General features: G+C 49.1%; 1 protein-coding gene and 1 non-coding gene across 2 annotated transcripts; one reads left to right on the top strand and one right to left on the bottom strand.

Moving 5' to 3' along the window:
• Nucleotides 1–3503: 3503 nt before the first annotated feature.
• Nucleotides 3504–3577, top strand: EI90DRAFT_t106. The gene has a single exon. It is a non-coding gene; the product is annotated as a tRNA-Pro (tRNA).
• A 10593-nt stretch (nucleotides 3578–14170) lies between these two features.
• Nucleotides 14171–14353, bottom strand: EI90DRAFT_2811251 (Carboxylesterase; the record flags this gene model as incomplete). Its single annotated transcript, XM_039053535.1, has 1 exon — nucleotides 14171–14353. A coding segment is annotated over one exon (183 nt), but the record flags the coding sequence as incomplete, so codon positions are not given.
• Nucleotides 14354–20055: the final 5702 nt, after the last annotated feature.

The raw sequence follows: 20055 nt of genomic DNA, 5'->3' as shown, positions 1-20055 counted from the left end.
GAGTCAAACCCTTGACCCTCGGTGTTGTTCCTCATTCCAGCTCCCTTTGTCTCCTTTCATCCTACCCTTGTCCCTTTTGATTCCGGACCCCTCCTTATATACAATGTACATAGTAACTTGTAACCTCAGTCCGAAATTGACCTGAAATGCCCCCAAGAGACTTTCCCTCTGCTAGATCCGAAATTAGGGACCCCCAGGACAACCAGCAATGGCACAGCGCTCCACCTGAGTCGCTGAGGCCGAGGTCCTTCCACACTAAGTCTCCAGTTCCCCTCCGGAATCATCCACCCTCGCACCATTCTAACAATGTCGCTATTCCCGTTATTGGATATCTCATTAATGCGTGATCCTTTTATTATGAAAATTTGGGTGGATTAAGATTAGATCCCTTCCTTTCTAATGGGCTATCAAGCTCGTCTCGGTCGTTACTGGTTATTCTTCGTGCTTGCTTTTTAAGCATTGTCCTCATTTTGCGGGAGTTTTAGTCATATCTCTGTCGTTTATGGGTAGTTTTGCCTGTAATTACTTTCATTGGGTCCGTTTGGGGGACATCTACATTTCCTATTATAAACACGACTTTGAATTTTGCATTAGTTCCTGAGGAATTTTTGTTCCGTGGTACTTCCATCCTCGGCTACATGTGCAGATGTGGGAAAGTAGTTTCCATGGAGGTTCTCTGGCTGTTTTTATAGTCAAATCTTGGTCGATTGTCCTAATTATTGGTTTAATATTTGCTATAAATTCCCCCGAGAATTCCGTCTTGTTGATGCTAAGCTTGAAGTATTTTTGCTAATTTTCTTTCTTTCAATTTATCGCGTATAGTCGTAATAATTCGTAAAAATTCGTAAAAATTCATTAAAATTCAGGTCCTTCTATTTTCTCATATCTACTTGTCGTATGAGGTTTTGTGATTTATCTGGCATATTTTCATAATGGGTTTCCATAGTGTGACCGTTATTTCTCCTACACTGCATCCTTCGGTGACCCCACTCATGGCATCACTTATTAGTCACCTTCCATTTATAGCATGACTATCTTCTTCTTCTTTCCATTCAGTTGGCTAACCCCCTCTTACCCATTTCTCGTTCCCATTCATCCTCCGGCCTCTTACTCCACCCTCCTTGACTTGACACCTCAGTTCCCCGTTAAGGATATCGTTTGGGACCTTTCGGTGCCTCTCGGTATCATTCGGCACCTTTCGGTGTTTTCCATTATCATTTGGACTTTGACTAAAGTCCTTCCCATTCCTCCATATATAAATACTTGTAGATTAGAACCTGTAGTTTTCCCCAGTTCTAATCTCGACTAAAATGTTACCCCAAGTCCCTCTGAGTGAATCCTGACCCCTTTCTACAAGATACCTCAGACACATGAAATACAAGGACTAACTGAGACATAACGGAGGCACAGCGCTCCCACCGAGTCGCTGAGGCCGCATCCTCCTTAGAGCCTCTTGTACCACCCAGCAGACCTGGGCTTCCTGGAGAAGCTTCGGTCCACTACCAGAGTTCTCGGATCCCCTCTAGTTGAGCCCCACCTGCATTCAGACTCACGCATTTTCCCCTATGTTCAGGGTTTTTGACACCCACTTCCCAATGTCACCTTCCTCCCCAACTGTCTCACCTCCGGCCTGGATCTCGGCACACTCAACCTTGGCCACTCCCATCCCGGAAGCTCAGCCCTGAGTCGGAACATTCAGAGACTCCGGATTTGCTCCGACCTCCCGACGGATCTCCAGCATCATGTGACATACCTCTAAACCATTCCTCCTCCCATTTCATTTAGTGGAGTCACCCAACATCCTTCAGATATGTAACTCCGGCTTCGGAGCTAACCACATCCTCTGGTGATCCCGCTCATGTCATCATAAATTAGTCACCTTCCATTTGTAGTACGACTGTTGTCTTCTTTCCATTCAGTTGGCTAACTTCCCCTTACCCATTTCTCGTTCCCATTCACCCTCCAGCCTTCTACTCCACCTTTGTCGACCCGACACCTCGGTTCCCTGTTCAGGATATTGTCCGGGACCTTTTGGGACCTTTCAGTATCATTCAGCACCTTTCAGTGTTTGTCAGTATCACTTGGACTTTGACTAAAGTCCTTCTCTTCATATACCTGTAGATTAGAACCCTTTGTACCTCAGTTCTAATCTCGACTAAAAGTTACCCCAAGTCCCTCTATGAGTGAATCCTGACCTCCTCCTACAAGATACCTCAGACACATGAAATAAATGGACTAACTGAGATGTAACAGAGGCACAGCACTCCCTACAAGTCACTGAGGCCGCGTCCTTCCTAGAGCCTCTTGTACCACCCAGCAGACTCAGGCTTCCTGGAGAAGCTTTGGTTCACTACCAGAGCTCTTGGAACCCCTCTAGTTGAGCCCTGCCTGCATCTGGACTCACACACTTTACCCTCATTTGGGGTTTTTGACACACTCCAGATTTCAAAGTGTAAACAAAAACAGTTATTTTGCTACTGTTAAAACAAGCAATAAAAATAAGATAAAAATAAGACAAGGCCAAGGGACACTTCAGACACAATCTAAACTCATTAATGGAGCAGAATCTTTGAAAATTCACCAAGTAGAAGATTTACTTCAGGTTAAAATTCCAAATTTAACGATCCTACACAGAATTATATCTAGATAAATTGAGAAATTACACTAAGGGAACAGCTCTGCAGGGCTTTGTTTATCTGTAAGTCATTTCTCAGAGATTTCAGACTAAGTGTCATATCCATCCACAGCCATCGACTTCCACTACCTCCGATCTCTCCGGACTACCTCTGCTCCTTCTTCACTAACCTCGGAGCTCCCATATTCCGCAATCACCTCAGTATCCCTCGATGGTCACCACCCCCTCTTTTCAATTTATTACCTACACCTCCCTAAGTATGGAGCCCCGAAGGCTTCCAGACAGCTCCGACATCTGCTAGCGCACTCCCACCTCCGCTGGGCAATACACTCACTTGCCCTGCAAGCCCACCTTCAGGCCTATCCCTCCTTTCCATTTATGGGTTATCACCTACCATTCCATTAACCCTGTAACCCAACTTGTCGGTAATATTCAATTGGCTAATGTCTAACCCCATTAGCTCCACTCTGCTCAGCTCCGCCATTCGCGGGCCCGCCCTCGTTGTAACTATATATACTCAACTTGTACATAGGTTACACCTCAGTAATAAAATCGACTAGAGTTTACCCCCCTTCAGTTCTGGTTGCCAGTTAGTAAGTTAGGGCACAGACGTGTTACTTGGCACAGTGCTCCTGGCATAAGTTGCTGAGGCTGAAGCCCTCTGCCATGGAGACATTCCTTCGTCTTGACCTGGTCTCTGACACTAAGCCATAAAATAGAATTCCCCAAAACACTTGGATTGGTACTATAATTACAACAAATCTACTAGTACACTTCCCCATCCAAACTAAAGAACTGTCAGGGCACACCACTCCACTCAGTGCCGCTCCCTCCCTTTCTCCTGTTAGAAACCACCTTGGCCTATAAGGGGCGTTTGGTGTAATGGCAACACACCAGCTTGGACCAATGTGGAGTTCTGTGGTTCGATTCCCAGAACGTCCAAACTTTTAGGTCTCATGACCACCCAAACTTCCAACATCTCCCTCCTCTCTTCCCTTCTCCTCCTTTCCTTCTTCCTTTCTTACATCTGTAGCATGGAAGCATCCAGTGCTGAGTACCCCACATGGTGCCGCACTGCCAGATGCGCCATGCATCCCTACTTGTACCTCTTTTCCTTAACACTTGGGATCACCTGCAGAGCCACCCACAATAGCATGGCTCTGTCCAAGGCTGATGTGGCACGTTCATGTGACCCATTCCCGCTTGTATATAAACTGAGCTGAAGCAGAACCAAAGAAGTAACCTTCTTCTCATTCCTGCTTCAGTCTAAGAAGCCAGAACAGGGATGCGAGCCCAAGTGAGGGCTGCCCACTATACATTCCCACTACTCTGCCGCTGCCCAGGCCACTATCCCCACCTCTCCTGCACCGTCCCTGACAAGAACCAGGGAACAGCTTGGTGGTGGTCTTGTCAGAACCTCCCAACTGACCTTTCTTCGTTCTCTCCTTCAATGCATGAGTTCAACAACATGTAAGAATGCACTCCTTGCTCCCAGACTGTCAGATTTCTAGTGATGCTGTCATGCCATACATGTCACTGTGGTGGTGGTATTGATCTCTGGCCCCACAGCCAGCCTCGTGGTATAATGCACTGCAGCCATCCATTAGATGAAACTACAGTGTACTAAGCAAGACCAAACTATATTGGAAGTGATATAGGACAAGAACTTCCTGTTGTGTAATATCTATAATGTAGTCCTCAAGGTTGTGCACAGAGAAAAGTAATTCCAGCATAGAATTATAGGCAACCGGATTTCCTCATAAAATCCAACTTTCTCTTGACCATGTCTATGTGATAAATCCCTGTTTCATCATGTATTTGACCAAAATCGTGTCATAAAATCTTGTCTTTCTGGAAATTTAATCAGCTTATCCTGACAAAGCAATGATAGTGTCTGCAATATATCAACTTAGTGTTGTGACGAATCCCGACATAATCATGTATTCATCAAAGACTTTCTTGAGCTCAGCAAGGATGCTATATTACATCTCAGCAACACAGACATGGTCAGCTTTGGATGCAAGTGTGAGCAAGCAAATGGCATGGGGGAGTGTCAGACTTAGGAGGCTACAACTTCGCTCATAACTCCTCAAGTAGTGGGCTATTCTCTTCCAAACTCGGCAGGTAAGTAGGTCTGATTCTCCTCTATCGATTGAGCCCCAAAGTGTATTTTGATGATTTGTAGATCGTGCTCGTGTCAAATTTTTCCATTCCATCCCCTAAAATGCACTGTTTTGTGTCGATCTCACCGAGTTTTCAATCAATCTCGGCGTTAAGCAACTCGTTAGAAAGCTACGGTCAATCCCTAAGACGTTTTTTATTATGAAAAGCCAGAGTTCGCATCGAACATGCATCGGGAAGGCCAGAAATGGGTAAGCACCGGGTGCAACCGCTTTCAGGGTATGGCATTCTTGGATGATGCAAGGAGCAACTGTGGGCAGTGTGAGTAGCATGGAAAGCAGCAATGCGTCTGCATCGGTCGACAGTAAGCAATGGTGCAGTGACTGAAGTGAGTGTTTGAGCGGACAGATGAACAATGTGAATGAAAAATAGAACACATTGACCTCAGTCCACAGTAAGTAGTGGTACAATCAGATGCAATGACTGTAGCAAGTAGGTCAGATGGGCATAGCGGTCGGGTGAGACAAGCAGAGGTGTTGGAGTTGCTGTATGTCAGGGACAGCTCCGAAAGCGGCGAGGTCCCTGCGCGCGGGACTCGGTAGGACGAGTAGCGGCTGTGCGTAGCGGCGATCCCGTCGCGGGGTGAGCGTCCCCGACCACTGAAGTGGGAAGTTGAATTATCATTAAAAGGGGAAGCTACAGTACTTACCTGAAGTGGGAAGTTGAGAAGAAGGCTGCTTCTTCTGTTCCCACCCCAGGTGCTATTATATACATGCGGCTGGGGTCACGTGGGAGGAGCCACATCATCCCTGTACACAGCCGCACTCCCCTGGGTATCTCCGTGGGAGATCCCGGAGGTGTGCCACTCTGTGAGCAGGAATGCGTGCGGCAGGCGCGGCGATCAGGGGAGTGGGGTTAAGTGTGTAGTAATACATAGAGAAGGGGAAGTCGACCATGGAACGGAAATAGAAAGAAAGAAGGAAAGAAGAAACAGGGAGTGATAGCGGGGGAGCGGAGTAGGGCGGTGCGGCGCAGGGTCAAGTGGGGGTGCCCTGACACTGTAGGAAGTTCAACAAGAATGGATGGAAAGGCAATGGCAGTAGTTCAAAGAGCAACAGGCAACAATGAGCAGCAAAGTAAACCGGGGGTAGCCTGTTAGAATTGCGGCATTAGAGAAAGTGTCATTAGATACCGCACCTCAGTGTACTTATATGCCTAACTAGCATGTGGCATAAGTCAAAGAACAATATACCATTCAGTAATGCCACTCAGAGACATTGACTGATATGACCGGTACAACAGAGAAAGCGGCAACATCCACTGACCTACACAGAAGTGAAGATCATGGTTCAGGTGTTTGAGAGGCGATGACAGAGATATCAATGAGTAATGTGTTTTACGATGAGCTTGGTGCATTGGGACAGTTCCACAGCCTTCCCCAGATGCTGGATGGATTGGCATGTGTCAGGGCACACCCACCTGACCCGGTCCCACCTGACCTGGTGCCCCACCATCCACTCCTCCCGACCTCCCCCTTTCCCTTTTACTCTCTCTTCTTTCTTCTCTTCTCTTTCCTCTTTCTTCTTTTCTTATCACATGGACAACTTCCCTTGTATCTGTTAGATCGGGTGGATTCGGACGACTCCGGAATGGAATTGGAGACTTAGTGTGGAAGGACCTTGGCCTCAGCAACTCATGTGGAGTGCTGTGCCATTGCTGGTTGTCCTAGGGGTCCCAGGTCCCCGACTTCGTCGACCCTCCTCCTGCTGATCCTCCCATCTCCACTGTCCCAACCACTGACGATGCCGAACCCACCTCCAACGTGGCTATTGCACAATTGGCCCAAGCCATTGCCAGTCTGGCTTGTCACACCGGACGACGACGACGACGACCATCTTCCGCTCTCCGGACCAAGGTCCGCGAACCCGAACAGTTCGACAGAAAGGATCCCCGAGAACTCCGAGTATTCTTGGTCCAATGCGAGCTCAATTTCCAGGACTGTCCCCTCGCTTTTGCTAGCGACCGTGCTAAAGTCATATTTGCGCAGTCCTACCTCAAGGGAATGGCCCTCGATTGGTTCGAGCCGGACCTGTTATTCGACCAGAATTCCACACTTCGTCCGCGATGGATGAACGACTATCAAGAGTTCGTTAATGAACTTCAAACTAACTTCGGCCCTCACGATCCTGTGGGTGACGCCGAGGTTCAACTGATGACCCTGGACATGAAGGATGGGCACCACATCAATAAATACGTCATCGAGTTCAATCGACACGCCTCTCAACTTCACGGTTACGGAGAAGCCGCACTTCATCGTTTTTTCTACAACAGATTACCGGAACGTATCAAGGACGATATTGCTAGAGTAGGTAAACCCTCTACTCTCTCTGAACTTCGCACCCTGTCCCAAACTCTCGATGCACGCTATTGGGAGCATAAATCGGAAGTCACACGTCACGCGAAACCCTCTTCCTCTAACGTTTTCGACAAGTCCACCGCCGCTTCTCGTTCCGACCCCATCCCTTCCTCCTCCTCTTTCAACTCCGCTTCCGGTAGTAGGCCTCCGAAGGACAATAAGAAGTCCGAGGCTAGCTCCGCAAAACCGGACCTCTCGTCTAAACTCGGAGACAATGGCAAGCTCACACCACAAGAGCGTAAGTGTCGTCTCGACAAGAAACTTTGTATGTTCTGCGGTCAGTCTGGCCATATGGTCAAGGATTATCCCAAGTCTTCTTCTCGCGCGTCTAAGGCCCGTTCGGCCCAGACCGAGGAGCAAGGATCCACTTCCGCAGAAGCAAAAAATTAGTCCGCACCCCTGTGGACTCCGCACGGACCGGGGGTTGCAATCCTTCCTTCCATGCGCTCAAAGAAGTGCGTTTAAATGCATCTTCCATTTCCGACTTATCCTCCCTCCACATTCCCGTTTCCTTTTCTCTTTCAAATGGTCTATTTTCTCCTCTCAATGTTGACCCTTCAGTTAATGTTCTACCTGTTGTAGATAATGTTGCTGATGTACCACTCTCTCCTCCGCCCCCTCCGACTACTTCCGTAGATCGATCCACCTCTCTCCACTTCTCTTCTTTTTCTCCTCCTGTTTCTCCTCCGTCCAATACCAGGACACAAAATAAACTTTTCCGCTCCTATGAGAACGTACCCGCACTCGTAGATTCTGGGTCTTCGGACTGCTTCATCAACGACACATTCGTAAAAAAGTTGGCCTTGAAGACATACCAGATTAAACCCCTACAACTACGCCTATTTGACAGTAGCACCAACTCAATCATAACCTGCGCCGTTGATATTCCCCTCCACTTCACTTCTGGAAACATCACCCCCACGACTTTCTTTGTCACATCGCTGGATGGATCATGTTCCCTAGTCCTAGGACACAACTGGCTTAACCGCTACAATCCGTTGATTGACTGGGTCTCAAGCAGTATTACGTTCCAAACTTCTGAACCTACCAAGACAGTTACTCCGAGCTCTCCCCCGTCGTCTCCGGTACCACTGCCGTCGTCCGACATCCAACCATCTGATGTTTCGCCAGCACCTCAGTCACAGGCTGTTACTCCTCCGTTACCATCTATCGAGTTCATCAGCCATTCCGCATTCGCGAAGGCTTGCCAACTTGAAGGATCGGTATCCTTCAGCCTAACCATCCCTTCCGAGGAAAGCCACTTGAGGGCTGCCTCATCCCACACCGACTCTGTCGACCTCTCGGCCGTTCTGAAGGAGTATCACAAGTTTGCGGATGTGTTCAGTAAGAGCAAAGCCTCGATGCTGGCACCGCACCGTGAGCATGACCTAAAGATCGACCTTGAGGAAGGCACCTCCCCACCCTTGGGTACCATGTACTCTCTCTCTCCTTCGGAACTCAAGGCCCTCCGGGTGTTCTTAGATGAACACCTGGCCTCTGGTTTCATTCGCCCCACTACTTCCGCTCACGCGGCACCGGTCCTCTTCGTCCGCAAGAAGGACGGATCCCTCTGTCTCTGCATCGACTTCCGAGGGCTGAACAAGATCACCAAAAAGGATCGCTACCCACTCCCCCGCATCTCCGACCTCCTTGACGCACCTAGCCGTGCCACGGTCTATACCAGACTCGACCTCCGGCATGCTTACCACCTGGTTCGCATTGCAGCAGGCGACGAATGGAAGACCTCTTTCCGCATGCGCTATGGTTCCTATGAGTGGCTTGTCATGCCATTCGGTCTCACGAATGCACCTGCGGCTTTCCAGCGATTTGTCAACACGATCTTTGCCGACCTCTTGGACGTTTCTGTGGTAGTCTACCTAGATGACATCCTTACCTACTCGGAAGACATGGCTTCGCATCAGGAGCATGTCCGAGAAGTTCTTAGGAGACTCCGCAAACACGGCCTATACGCCAATCCGAAGAAATGCGAGTTTCATACGGACACTATGGAATATCTCGGTTACTGCCTCTCTCCTTCTGGACTCACCATGTCCATCGAGAAGGTCAAAGCCGTCCAAGATTGGCCTGAGCCCCGTAAAGTCAAGGATGTCCAATCCTTCCTTGGCTTCACTAACTTCTATCGGCGTTTCATTCACCAATACTCCGACATTGTGGTCCCCTTGACACACCTCACACGTAAAGGAGCCCCCTGGCTATTCTCCAACGATTGTCGCTCTGCTTTCAACACCTTGAAAGAAGCCTTCACTTCCGCTCCTATCCTCACACATTGGCTACCCAATGCCCCCCTCATTGTAGAAACCGACGCCTCCGATTATGCGATCTCCGGAATCCTTTCCATTCGCTGTGATGACGGAGAGATTCGCCCTGTCGCTTTCCGCTCTAGAACACTCTCGGCGCCGGAGCTCAATTACGACACCCATGACAAGGAACTGCTCGCCATTCATGATGCGTTCCGATCATGGCGTCATTACCTCGAAGGTTCAGGAACCCCAATCGACGTCGTCACCGACCACAAGAACCTTGAGTATTTCTCCACCACCAAACTCTTGACCTGGCGGCAAGCCTGCTGGTCAGAGTTCCTCTCCCAATTCCACATGACAGTCCGATTCCGTCCCGGAAGACTCGGAGTTAAACCAGATGCGTTGACAAGACGTTGGGACGTCTATCCCAAAGAAGGGGATATGGACTACGCTCATGTCAATCTGCAGAACTTCCGACCGGTCTTCACTTTGGAGCAGCTCACTGCGTCCTTACAAGCTACGTTCCTAGCTGCCACAGTAATCCAAGCAGCCGTACTCATCGACACAGAGGCTCTTCATCGAGACATCCTAACCTCCCTCTCCTCCAACACCTCAATCTCTTCTCATCTTGCTTCCCCCAACCTCCCCAACTCCCGCTGGTCCGTTGATGCCAAAGGCCTCTTAAGGCTGGACAATCGCATTTACATGCCGGATTCTAACGATCTCCGTCTCCGCATTTTGCAAGACAAACACGACCACCAACTTTCTGGACACTTCGGGCAAAACCGGACTCTGGATCTAGTACGTCGTAAGTATACCTGGCCGGGCATCCGTAACTTCGTCAAGAGTTACGTATCCTCCTGCACTTCTTGTGCCCATGCCAAGGTCCCCCCTCATAAGCCTTACGGCTTACTCAAACAACTCCCCATCCCCGAACGTCCTTGGAACTCCATCTCCATGGACTTCATCGAACAGCTACCCTCCTCTTCCGGATTCACCTCCATCTTGGTTGTCGTGGACCACCTGTCCAAACAGTGCATTTTCATCCCTACCCACGATACCATCACCTCTCCGGAACTGGCCAAGCTCTTCCTCCTCCATGTGTTCTCCAAGCACGGAGTTCCATCCCACGTCACCTCCGACAGGGGTCCGGAGTTTGTCTCTCACTTTTTCCGTTCACTTGGTAAGGCCCTCGACATCTGCCTCCACTTCACCTCCGGCTATCACCCAGAAGGAGATGGTCAGACCGAACGGATGAACCAGACGCTCAAGCAGTACCTGTGCATCTACAGTAACTACCAGCAGGGCAATTGGTCCGAACTCCTGCCTCTCACAGAGTTTGCATACAACAACGCTCCAAATGCCACCATGGGCATCTCCCCATTCTTCGCCAACAAAGGCTACCATCCGAACATCACTGTCCACCCGGAGCAAGATCTGACATCAGTACGCGCCCAAGAGTACTCCGTCGATCTCGACTCCCTCCACCACTTCCTTCGCAAGGAAATGCATCTCGCTCAGATCCGTTATCAGGGCCCGGCAGACTCCTGACGGAGCCCTGCCCCAGCTTTCGAAGTAGGAACTTCGGTCACGTAAAGGCCAAGTACTTCCACTCCACCCAACCTTCCAAAAAGCTCTCCGAGAAAAACCTCGGCCCATTTGAGATCATCGCCCGCGTTGGAACTCACTCCCTCACTCTTCGCCTTCCGGAAAACATGCAAGCCATTCACCCAGTATTCCATGTATCGCAGATCGAACCCTCCATCCCGAACACCATTCCGAACTGCCACCAGCCACCTCCGCCTCCCATAGAAATCGAAGGCGAGATGGAGTTCGAGATCGAGGAGATACTCGACTCCAAGATCGACCGACGTAGATGCAACAAGTTGCTCTACTTGGTCAAGTGGCTAGGCTATGAAGGGACCGACGAGGAGACACAATGGCTCCTTGCCGGCGAACTCGATCATGCCTCTGACCTCGTCGAAGCGTTCCACTCTCGGTACCCAGCGAAGCCTGGACCCAAAGCTCCTTAGGAACCCCGACTCCTCTCCCATTTCTCCTTCTCCCTCCACTCCTCACTTCCGTTTTCATTTTCCCATTTTCATTTTCTCTGTAAGTACAGCTCCCCTCACCTTACTAATTCTGGGCCTTCAAGGGTTCAGGCCTAAGAAGGGGATACTGTCATATCCATCCCCGGCCATCGACCTCCGGTCCCTCCGTTCCCTCCGGTCTAACTCCACTCCTTCTTCACTAACCTCAGAGTTCCCATGTTCCGCAATCCTCTCGGTACCCCTCAATGGTCACCACCCCCTCATTTCAATTTATTACCTACACCTCCCTAAGTATGGAGCCCCGAAGACTTCCGGACAGCTCCGACGTCTGCTAGCGCCTCCGCTGGGCAATACAATCACCTGCCCTGCAGAGCCCACCTTCGGGCCTATCCCTCCTTTCCGTTTCTGGGTTATCGCCTGCCTTCCCGCTAACCCCGCGACCCGACTCGTCGGTGTTACAAAAATGGGGCCGGAGGCGCCCATTTTCGTCCGTTCGAGGCACAGGAAAGGGGAAAGGTTGGGGAAGAGGGTTCATAAGAAGTTACAGATGTTGTTATAGATGTTGTAACATGGAGTTTAACAGATAGTTTAACAAATGGGTTTTCAATGGTAATAGTTGGATTCGGTGTTCGCGTCGAATTTGACGTGTCTGCCGCTTGTGACAGGCACTGGGGGACTGGAGGGGGCACTGGGGCATCCAAAGGCAAAGAAATCGCGTGTTTGCACGTCGATTTTGACCCAAATCCGGTTGGTTCATGAACCAGACGCGTCTGCGCAAGCGGGCGCGCGATTGCATGAGCCTGACGCGAAATTGGGGTGTTGGATGGTGTTGGAATGAGGGTTTTGGGGAGGGAAGTGGCTGGGAGTGGCTGGGAGCGCGTCGGAATAGCACTGGATGGCTGCATTTCCAGCGAATATGAGGCAATGGCCTCTTTGACGCGTTTGAAATGTGAATAAAAATCAGCCAGTCGCCTAACCAGAAAATTCCAGGCTATATGCAAGCTACTCAGCTGAGATCCACCCAGTATTAAGCTACAATCGCCCCGGGGTCCACCTCAAAATCGCGCGGCATAAGTCCCAGTGCTGCCGCTGCCTGGGTGAATTTTCGCGCTTCTTGGACAAGAAAGCGCAGTTGGTGACGGCGCAGGCGTATTAGGCGATAGAGGGCTGCTCCTGTGGCCCAATCGCGCTTGCTTTCCATACCAATCGTCTCCAGAGTCAGCAGTCTCCATTCCAACAACAGATCCAGCGGTGCGCGCGCGCCTGGAAGCGTTCCACTAGAGAACTCCTCCAGGACTTGCTGCAGAACAGAAATCGCCCTCTGGCGATTGTCTGGGGGCCTCGATGCGGGGTATCGATGCGGTATTTCCTGCGCAGGGTGTTGCATCTCTGGATTCCTGAGTGCAACCGGGGTTGGGGCACCAATGTTACAAAAATGGGGCCGGAAGCGCCCATTTTCGTCCGTTCTGGCGCAGGAATAGGGAAGGGGGTTGTGTTGGAAGTTACAGCCCGACGCCACTGGCGGTCCTAGGACCGTACATTCGCGCTTTGAGAGCTTTGGGAAGGAGGCGCTTTTTTAGGGCAATCGACGGAGAACATAATGTCGCTTTGGCCCTTTGTTTTCACGCTTTGGCTACCGCTCGCGTTTCACTTCAGTGGCGTAGAACTGACATTAAATGTATATAAGGACAGGACTTGCACTGAGAGCCGATACATCACAATAGACGTATCGCGCTTCTCAGGTAAGTCCATCCATCACTACGTACATACATCACAATAGACGTATCGCGCTTCTCAGTTTAACAGGTTGGACATAGGGGTTTACAGGTGGTTTCACAGATGGTTTAACATGTTGTTGAACAGGTAGTGTGGCAGCGGGTTTTTGTTGTTTATTGATTGGATTAACTCAATTACTATACAAATCATGTGATACAGAACCCATAAGAGTCTAAAATGGGAAATTCCCATTTCCATAACAGTCGGCTAATGCTTTAACCCTGTTAGCTCCGCTCCGTTTGGCTCCGCCAATTGCGGACCCGTCTTCGCTGTAACTATATATATATATCCCGCTTGTACATAGGTTACACTCCAGTAATAAAATCAACTAGAGTTACCCCCCCTTAGGTTCTGATTGCCAGTCAGTAAGTTAGGGCACGGACGTGTCACTAGGCACAGCGCTCTTGGCAGAAGTCGCTGGGGCCAAAGCCCTCCGCTACGGAGACACTCCCTCGTCTCGAATCCGGTCTCTGACAACATTCCCCTTTCTTACTTCTTCTGCCACACATTTCCCTTCCTGGAAAAAGAATCCATCCACAACTCGATTATAAACGAGTGTGAGGCCCATCGTCGTGCTTAACATTACGAGCGAAGCTTGGTAAAGCACCTCGGACGGTTTCGAACGAAGGCATGATAGGATGAAGGGATTGGATGGAAGACAGCCTGCTGCAGTAGTGAAGATATTTGTCCAGGGTACGAGATCGGATACAGTGGGAACGGGGAGACTAGCGATGGAAATGGAATGATAATCAGACAAGGGACTTGGAAATCAGGGAGAAAGGAATTTCACATAATGTCCACCTCCAGCAACGAGGAGAGTCCCAATCGCAATCGCACCCACCGACTCATCAAACACTTTACAGACTAAATTCAGATTATTGTAACTGCAAATCGATCGGAATTCATTACCTATCACTCGGTTCTTGTTTCCTCCGAAAGCACCAATGTTCTCCTGCATCCATTTCAATGCACCGATCATATCGTGTAAACCAGCATTGAGCGTTCTGGTCACAGAGTTGCTTGCCAGTTCAGGTGCGCTGAGGAAGCCAAAGGCATTTAGACAATAATTGAGGGAGACGTAGATGACAGGTTCATTCTGAATGTTCAAGATATTGTCACAATAATGTTCAATGTCAGAAGATGGGGGGGGCTGAGATGCTGGAAGGAAGTAACTACCAAGAGAACGCTGAAGGAGAGAACAAAGGAAGGTCCGTTGGGAGGCTCAAACGAGACCACTACCAAGCTGTTCCCTGGTTCCTTAGTTAGGATGGGGAAGTGTACTAGTAATATTTGTTGTAATTATAGTACCAATCCGAGTGTTTTGGCTAATTCTATTTTATGGGTTAGTCTAAAAGTTTCTGAGAATTGACTTACAGATAAACCGAGCCCTGTGGAGCTGTTCCTCTATTGTAATTTCTCAATTTGTCTGGGTGTAATTCTGTGTAGAGTTGTTTAAAATGGATTTTAACTTGAATTAAATCTTCTACCCAGTTAATGGGTTTAGATTGTGTCTGAAGTGTCCCTTGAGTTTGTTTTATTTTTGTCTTATTTTATTCCTTGTTTTAACAGTAGCAAAATAACTGTTTTGTGTTTACACTTTGAATTCTGGAGTGTTAACCAGCTCTCCTGTTGAAATATTTACTTAATATTTCTCTCCCTAATTGCTGCCTTTTACTACAGTGGCAATCTTAACTGTATATCACTTTTTCGCGCTGGAGTGACAACCAGAAATGCTTGAGAAAAATAATACTCTATTTTCTTACTTCTCTGAGGGGGGCGAAAGGTCGCAGAAAGGGTCTTCCTTTTATACTCCTTGGGTCGCCTTCCTTTTTCACACTCTACCTCGTATTTACAGGATTTATTTACAGTGTATTTTCCTCAAACTGAATAAAAAATGAAAATTTCATGCTATAGTTCTACTGCGCTCAGCTGCGCTGAACTGCGGCTCTACTGCAGTCAGACTGCGCCTAGAATCCTTATTGTCCTTCCTCACCTAAACTATTTTAATGGTTAATTAGAACTTGACTGCGCTGCATTTGTCGCAGTTTCCTATTTCAAATTCCTCATATTTACCATTAAGTTCGCTATGACTCGGTGATTCTGAATTCAAACTTCGCCTTACTATGCGTACGGCTGTGCTGAGACCTTCAGCTGATTTATTCCATTTTTATCCAGTGACATTTAGTTAAAATGAGACTTGAAATGGTAAATGAGTGAATTATTCAGGTTTAGAACCGAAAGAAAAAGTTGCTAGTAGTCAAGAATTACTCAAACGACTGTATTATAGCTCTCCACTTCATTAGAATATCGTTCCCTAAAATTCCCGCCATGGTCCATCATAGTTTAGTGGTTTTTGTGGATTTCGTCCATCTCCCCTGATTCCCCTTTGTATTATCACATCCTAGTCCTCCATATGTATTGTTCGTTGTTATAGTAGGTCGTCCTCGAAGATATCATATTTTTATGTATTTTATTTAGGGCTCTGGACCTCTTGAAGCTGTCTTCCCACACATTTTCAGGTTTCTAACTTCATGTCCTTGTATATCATTCATTTCTGGATGATTTTTCAAGTTCTTGGTATCATAAATTTTCATTTATTCCCACCTTTCCAATGGTACTAAAGTTATGTTCTATTTCCTGGTATTCGTTGAGTTAGCAAAAGTTCACGCGCACATTCAGTAATCATGTGCATCATTCCCATAGTCGTTCATATGTGGGCGCTGTTTCTGTTTAATTGTTCAGGCTTTATGGTATGCACAGGTGTTTGTATCCTCAATATGGGCTTCTGTGATTTATTTCAGATTTTTCCCTCATGATCTAAGGTTGTTTTGTACTTTCCATGCTTTGTTTTGACTGGGGTCTTCCTTATTTGGACAGAAATTGGTCTTTGCAATCTGCCAAAGTGTGGTTCTCGGTTCCGACGGTGGGTTCCATTTGCATCACCACCCTCACGTGTCTTTAAGCATGATGTGGATTCCTATATTCCCATCATTGGTGTAACTTCACAACGGCTGGACCATTTAGGCTGAAACTTTGCATAACTGTAGTTTCCTATTTATCATAATTTCCGTGTAAACTTCGTAGTGTGTTTTAAATATGGATCCCACGTAAACGTTGTCTTTTCCCTGAGCCCAGGCTTTTGATATCGCTCTTCCCGTTATTGGATATCTCATTGATGCGTGATCCTTTTATTATGAAAATTTGGGTGGATTAAGATTAGATCCCTTCCTTTCTAATGAGTTATCAAGCGCGTCTCGGTTGTTACTGCTTGTTCTTCACGCTTGCCTTTTAAACATTGTCCTCGTTTTCCGAGAGTTTTAGTCATATCTCCATTGTTTATGGGTAGTTTTGTAATTACTTTCATTGGGTCTGTTTGAAAGACATCTACATTTTCTATTATAAACACGACTTTGAATTTTGCATTAGTTCCTAAGGAATCCTTGTTCCATGGTACTTCCATCCTTGGCTATGTGTGCAGATGTGGGAAAGTAGTTTCCATGGAGGTTCTCTGGTTGTTTTTATAGTCAAATCTTGGTCGATTGTCCTAATTCTTTTGTTTAATATTTGTTATAAATTTCCCCAAGAATTCCTTCTTGTTGATGCTAAGCTTGAAGTATTTTTGCTAATTTTCTTTCTTCCAATTTATCATGTGTAGTCGTAATAATTCGTAAAATTTCATTAAAATTCAGGTCCTTCTATTTTCTCATATCTACTTGTCATATGGGGTTTTGTGATTTATCTGGCATATTTCCATAATGGGTTTCCATAGTGTGACCGTTATTTCTCCTACAACACTTTGGGCAACAATCACTGAGCCGTTAAACAGTTGTGTGTCAGGGACAGCTCCAAAAGTGGCGAGGTCCCGGCGCGAGGGACTCGATGGGACAGGTGTCGGCTATGCGTAGCGATGGTCCCGTTGCAGGGTGAGCATCCCCAACCACTTAGTCTGAAGTGGGAAGTTGAGAAGAAGGCTGCTTCTTCTGTTCCCACCCCAGGTGCTATTATATACATGTGGTCGGGGTCACATGGGAGGAGCCACATCATCCCCGCACACAGCCGCACTCCCCTGGGTATCTCTGTGGGAGATCCCGGAGGTGTGCCGCTCTGTGAGCGGGAATGTGTGCGGTGGGCACGGCGATCGGGGGAGTGGGGTTAGGTGTGTTAGTAATACATAGAGAAGGGGAAGTCGACCATGGAATGGAAATAGAAAGAAAGAAGGAAAGGGGAAAGAAGAAACAAAGAGTGATAGCAGGGAAGCGGAGTGGGGCGGCACGGCGCAGGGTCAGGTGGGGTGTGCCCTGACATCACCCCCCTCTTAAGCTGCTTTGCCTCGAAGCGGCTGGGCGGTTCTCTCTTTCTCTCCCTGGGGCATGTGGGTGTGTCCGGTGGAATTCCTCGACTAGGTCTGAGGCATGGGTTAGGTGGTCGCGTGTGAGCCATTGGTTTTCTGAGTGTGGCCAGCCTGTATACTTTACCAGGTACCGGAGTTTTCGGTGTAGCCACTTAGAGTCCAGGATTTTCTCTACTTCGTACTCCTCTTCTCCATCCACGAGGTCTGGGCCTGGGCGGGGGCTGGCGGGGCGTTCCGCAATCTCATCAGGGCAGTGTGGTCTGATGTTTGTTACAGATACGACTGGGTGAATCCCTCTTTGTCAGGCAGTGAGCCGGAGTTTGACAGTGGCGGGGGAGACGACTTTAATAATTGTGAAGGGGCCAGTCCATTTATGGTCCAGCTTCTTGGTTGGGTGGTCTGTCATGTAATTTTGGGTGCTGAGCCAGACCTGGTCGCCTTCTTGGTACGTAGGGGCCACCTCGCGGTTCCAGTCGTAGTAGCGGGCCATCTCGTCTGCCGCGTGCTCTAGCGCTGCCTTCGCCTCTTCTTGCATCTTCATCATCCTCGATGAGAAGGCATCAGCGGCTTCTACTTCAGATGTGCATGTGGGCTCTGTCCCCATCCTAGGGTGTTGGCCAGTGTCGAGCTCGAAAGGGGTTCGGCAGGTGGAGGAGTGGACGTGGTTGTTATAGGTGAACTCCGCTAGTGGGAGCCAGTCCGCCCAGTCGTCTTGGCGATGGTTGACAAATACCCGGAGGTAAGCCTCTACCTCTTGGTTTACTCTCTCCGTCTGCCCATCTGTCTGGGGGTGGTAGGGCGTTGAGGGGGTGAGCTTGACGCCGAGGAGGTCCGCGAGTTCTTTCGAGAATCGCGAGACAAATGCGCTCCCTCTGTCGCTGAGGATCTCTTCAGGGAGACCGTGGTGCTTCCAGATGTGTTTGAGGAAGAGCCGCACGATCCCTGCTGAGTCCACTGTCGTCACCGTTGGAATTGCGTGGATGCGTTTGGATAGGTGGTCTACTACGACCAGGATGGCATTGTAGCCCTTGGACTCAGGGAGTTCTCCAATCATGTCTACTGAGATCACTTGCCAGCAGCGGACGGGGATCTTGTTCGGGATGAGCTTTCCCACTTTACGGGAGGGGAAGGATTTGACACGGTTGCAGGTGTCGCATCTGTGTACGTACCGCCCAACATACTCCGCCATCCGTGGCCACCAGTAGTCGCGGGAGACGAGTTCCAGGGTCTTCCACCACCCTGGATGCCCCGTCGTGCACACGTCATGGTACAGGCACACCAGGTCATGGCGGAGTTGCAGGTCTTTCGGGACATATACTTTTCCTCTGTACAGAACCAGCTCTCCTTGTTTCTCCCACTCATCTGACCTCAGCGTGCCCTCTCCCAGTTCCTGCATCGCCTTTACTACCTTCTCATCCAGGTCCTTTGCCCTGCTGATCCTCTCGAGGATGGTCACCCCTTCGCCTTCTACCATGACCGCCTCCGCTGCGCGGGCCTCGAACCAGGTGGGTTGGAGGAGAGTCAACCCGTCGTTGTCATCCTTGCCTTTCGGGTGGTCAGCACGGCGCAAGAGCGCGTCGGGTTTCCCCATGAGTTTCCCTGGGCGGTGGATGAGGGTGAAGTGGAATTGGGAGAGGAAGAGTGACCACTGCACTTGGCACCGATTCAGTCGTTGCGCGGTGTGGAAGTACCCTAGGTTGCGGTGGTTGGAGTAGACTTCGACCTTCTCCTCCACTCCTTGTAGGAAATGCCGCCACTCCTCGAGGGCACGTACGATCGCGAGCATCTCCTTGTCATACACCTCGTAGTTACGTTCTACGTCCGTAAAACTCTTGGACATAAAAGCTATGGGGTGGAACTCTCCGTCTGTCTGGAGCTGGGATAGGACCGCGCCGGTTGCGAAGTTAGAGGCGTCACACTCGAGTTTGAAGTGACCTGTATCAGTGGGGAAGGTGAGGACTTGGGTGGAGGTGACGGCGTCTTTGAGGGCCTGGAAAGCGCGGTTTTTGTCAGGTCCCCAGGTCCATGACTTGGTTTTGCAGGTCAGTGCATGGAGGGGACGGGCTGTCTCAGAAAAGTCTTTCATGAACCGGCGATAGAAGTTGACAAACCCCAAGAAGGACTGTACTTCCTTGACCTTGGTTGGGGTTGGCCAGTCAAGGACTCCACGGACTTTCACGGGGTCCATTGCGACGCTTCCCTTGGAGATGACGAGGCCGAGGTATTCGATCCGCTTCCGCTTGAACTTCCACTTTTCCGGCTTCAAGAAGAGCTTCCGCTTTCGCAGCGTCTCCAGGACCTCTCAGACGACCTTCCGGTGTTCTTCCAGGGTGGCAGTGAAGATCAAGATGTCATCCATGTAGCAGATGACGACCTCTCGGTCGATGAAGTCTCGGAGAATGTCGTTCATCATTGTTTGGAACGTCACCGGGGAGTTACACAAG

Source organism: Cantharellus anzutake, assembly GCF_015039405.1.
Source record: "Cantharellus anzutake strain C23 chromosome Unknown EI90scaffold_15, whole genome shotgun sequence".
NCBI lineage: Eukaryota > Fungi > Basidiomycota > Agaricomycetes > Cantharellales > Hydnaceae > Cantharellus > Cantharellus anzutake.
This window is presented reverse-complemented; position numbering and strand designations above follow the sequence as displayed.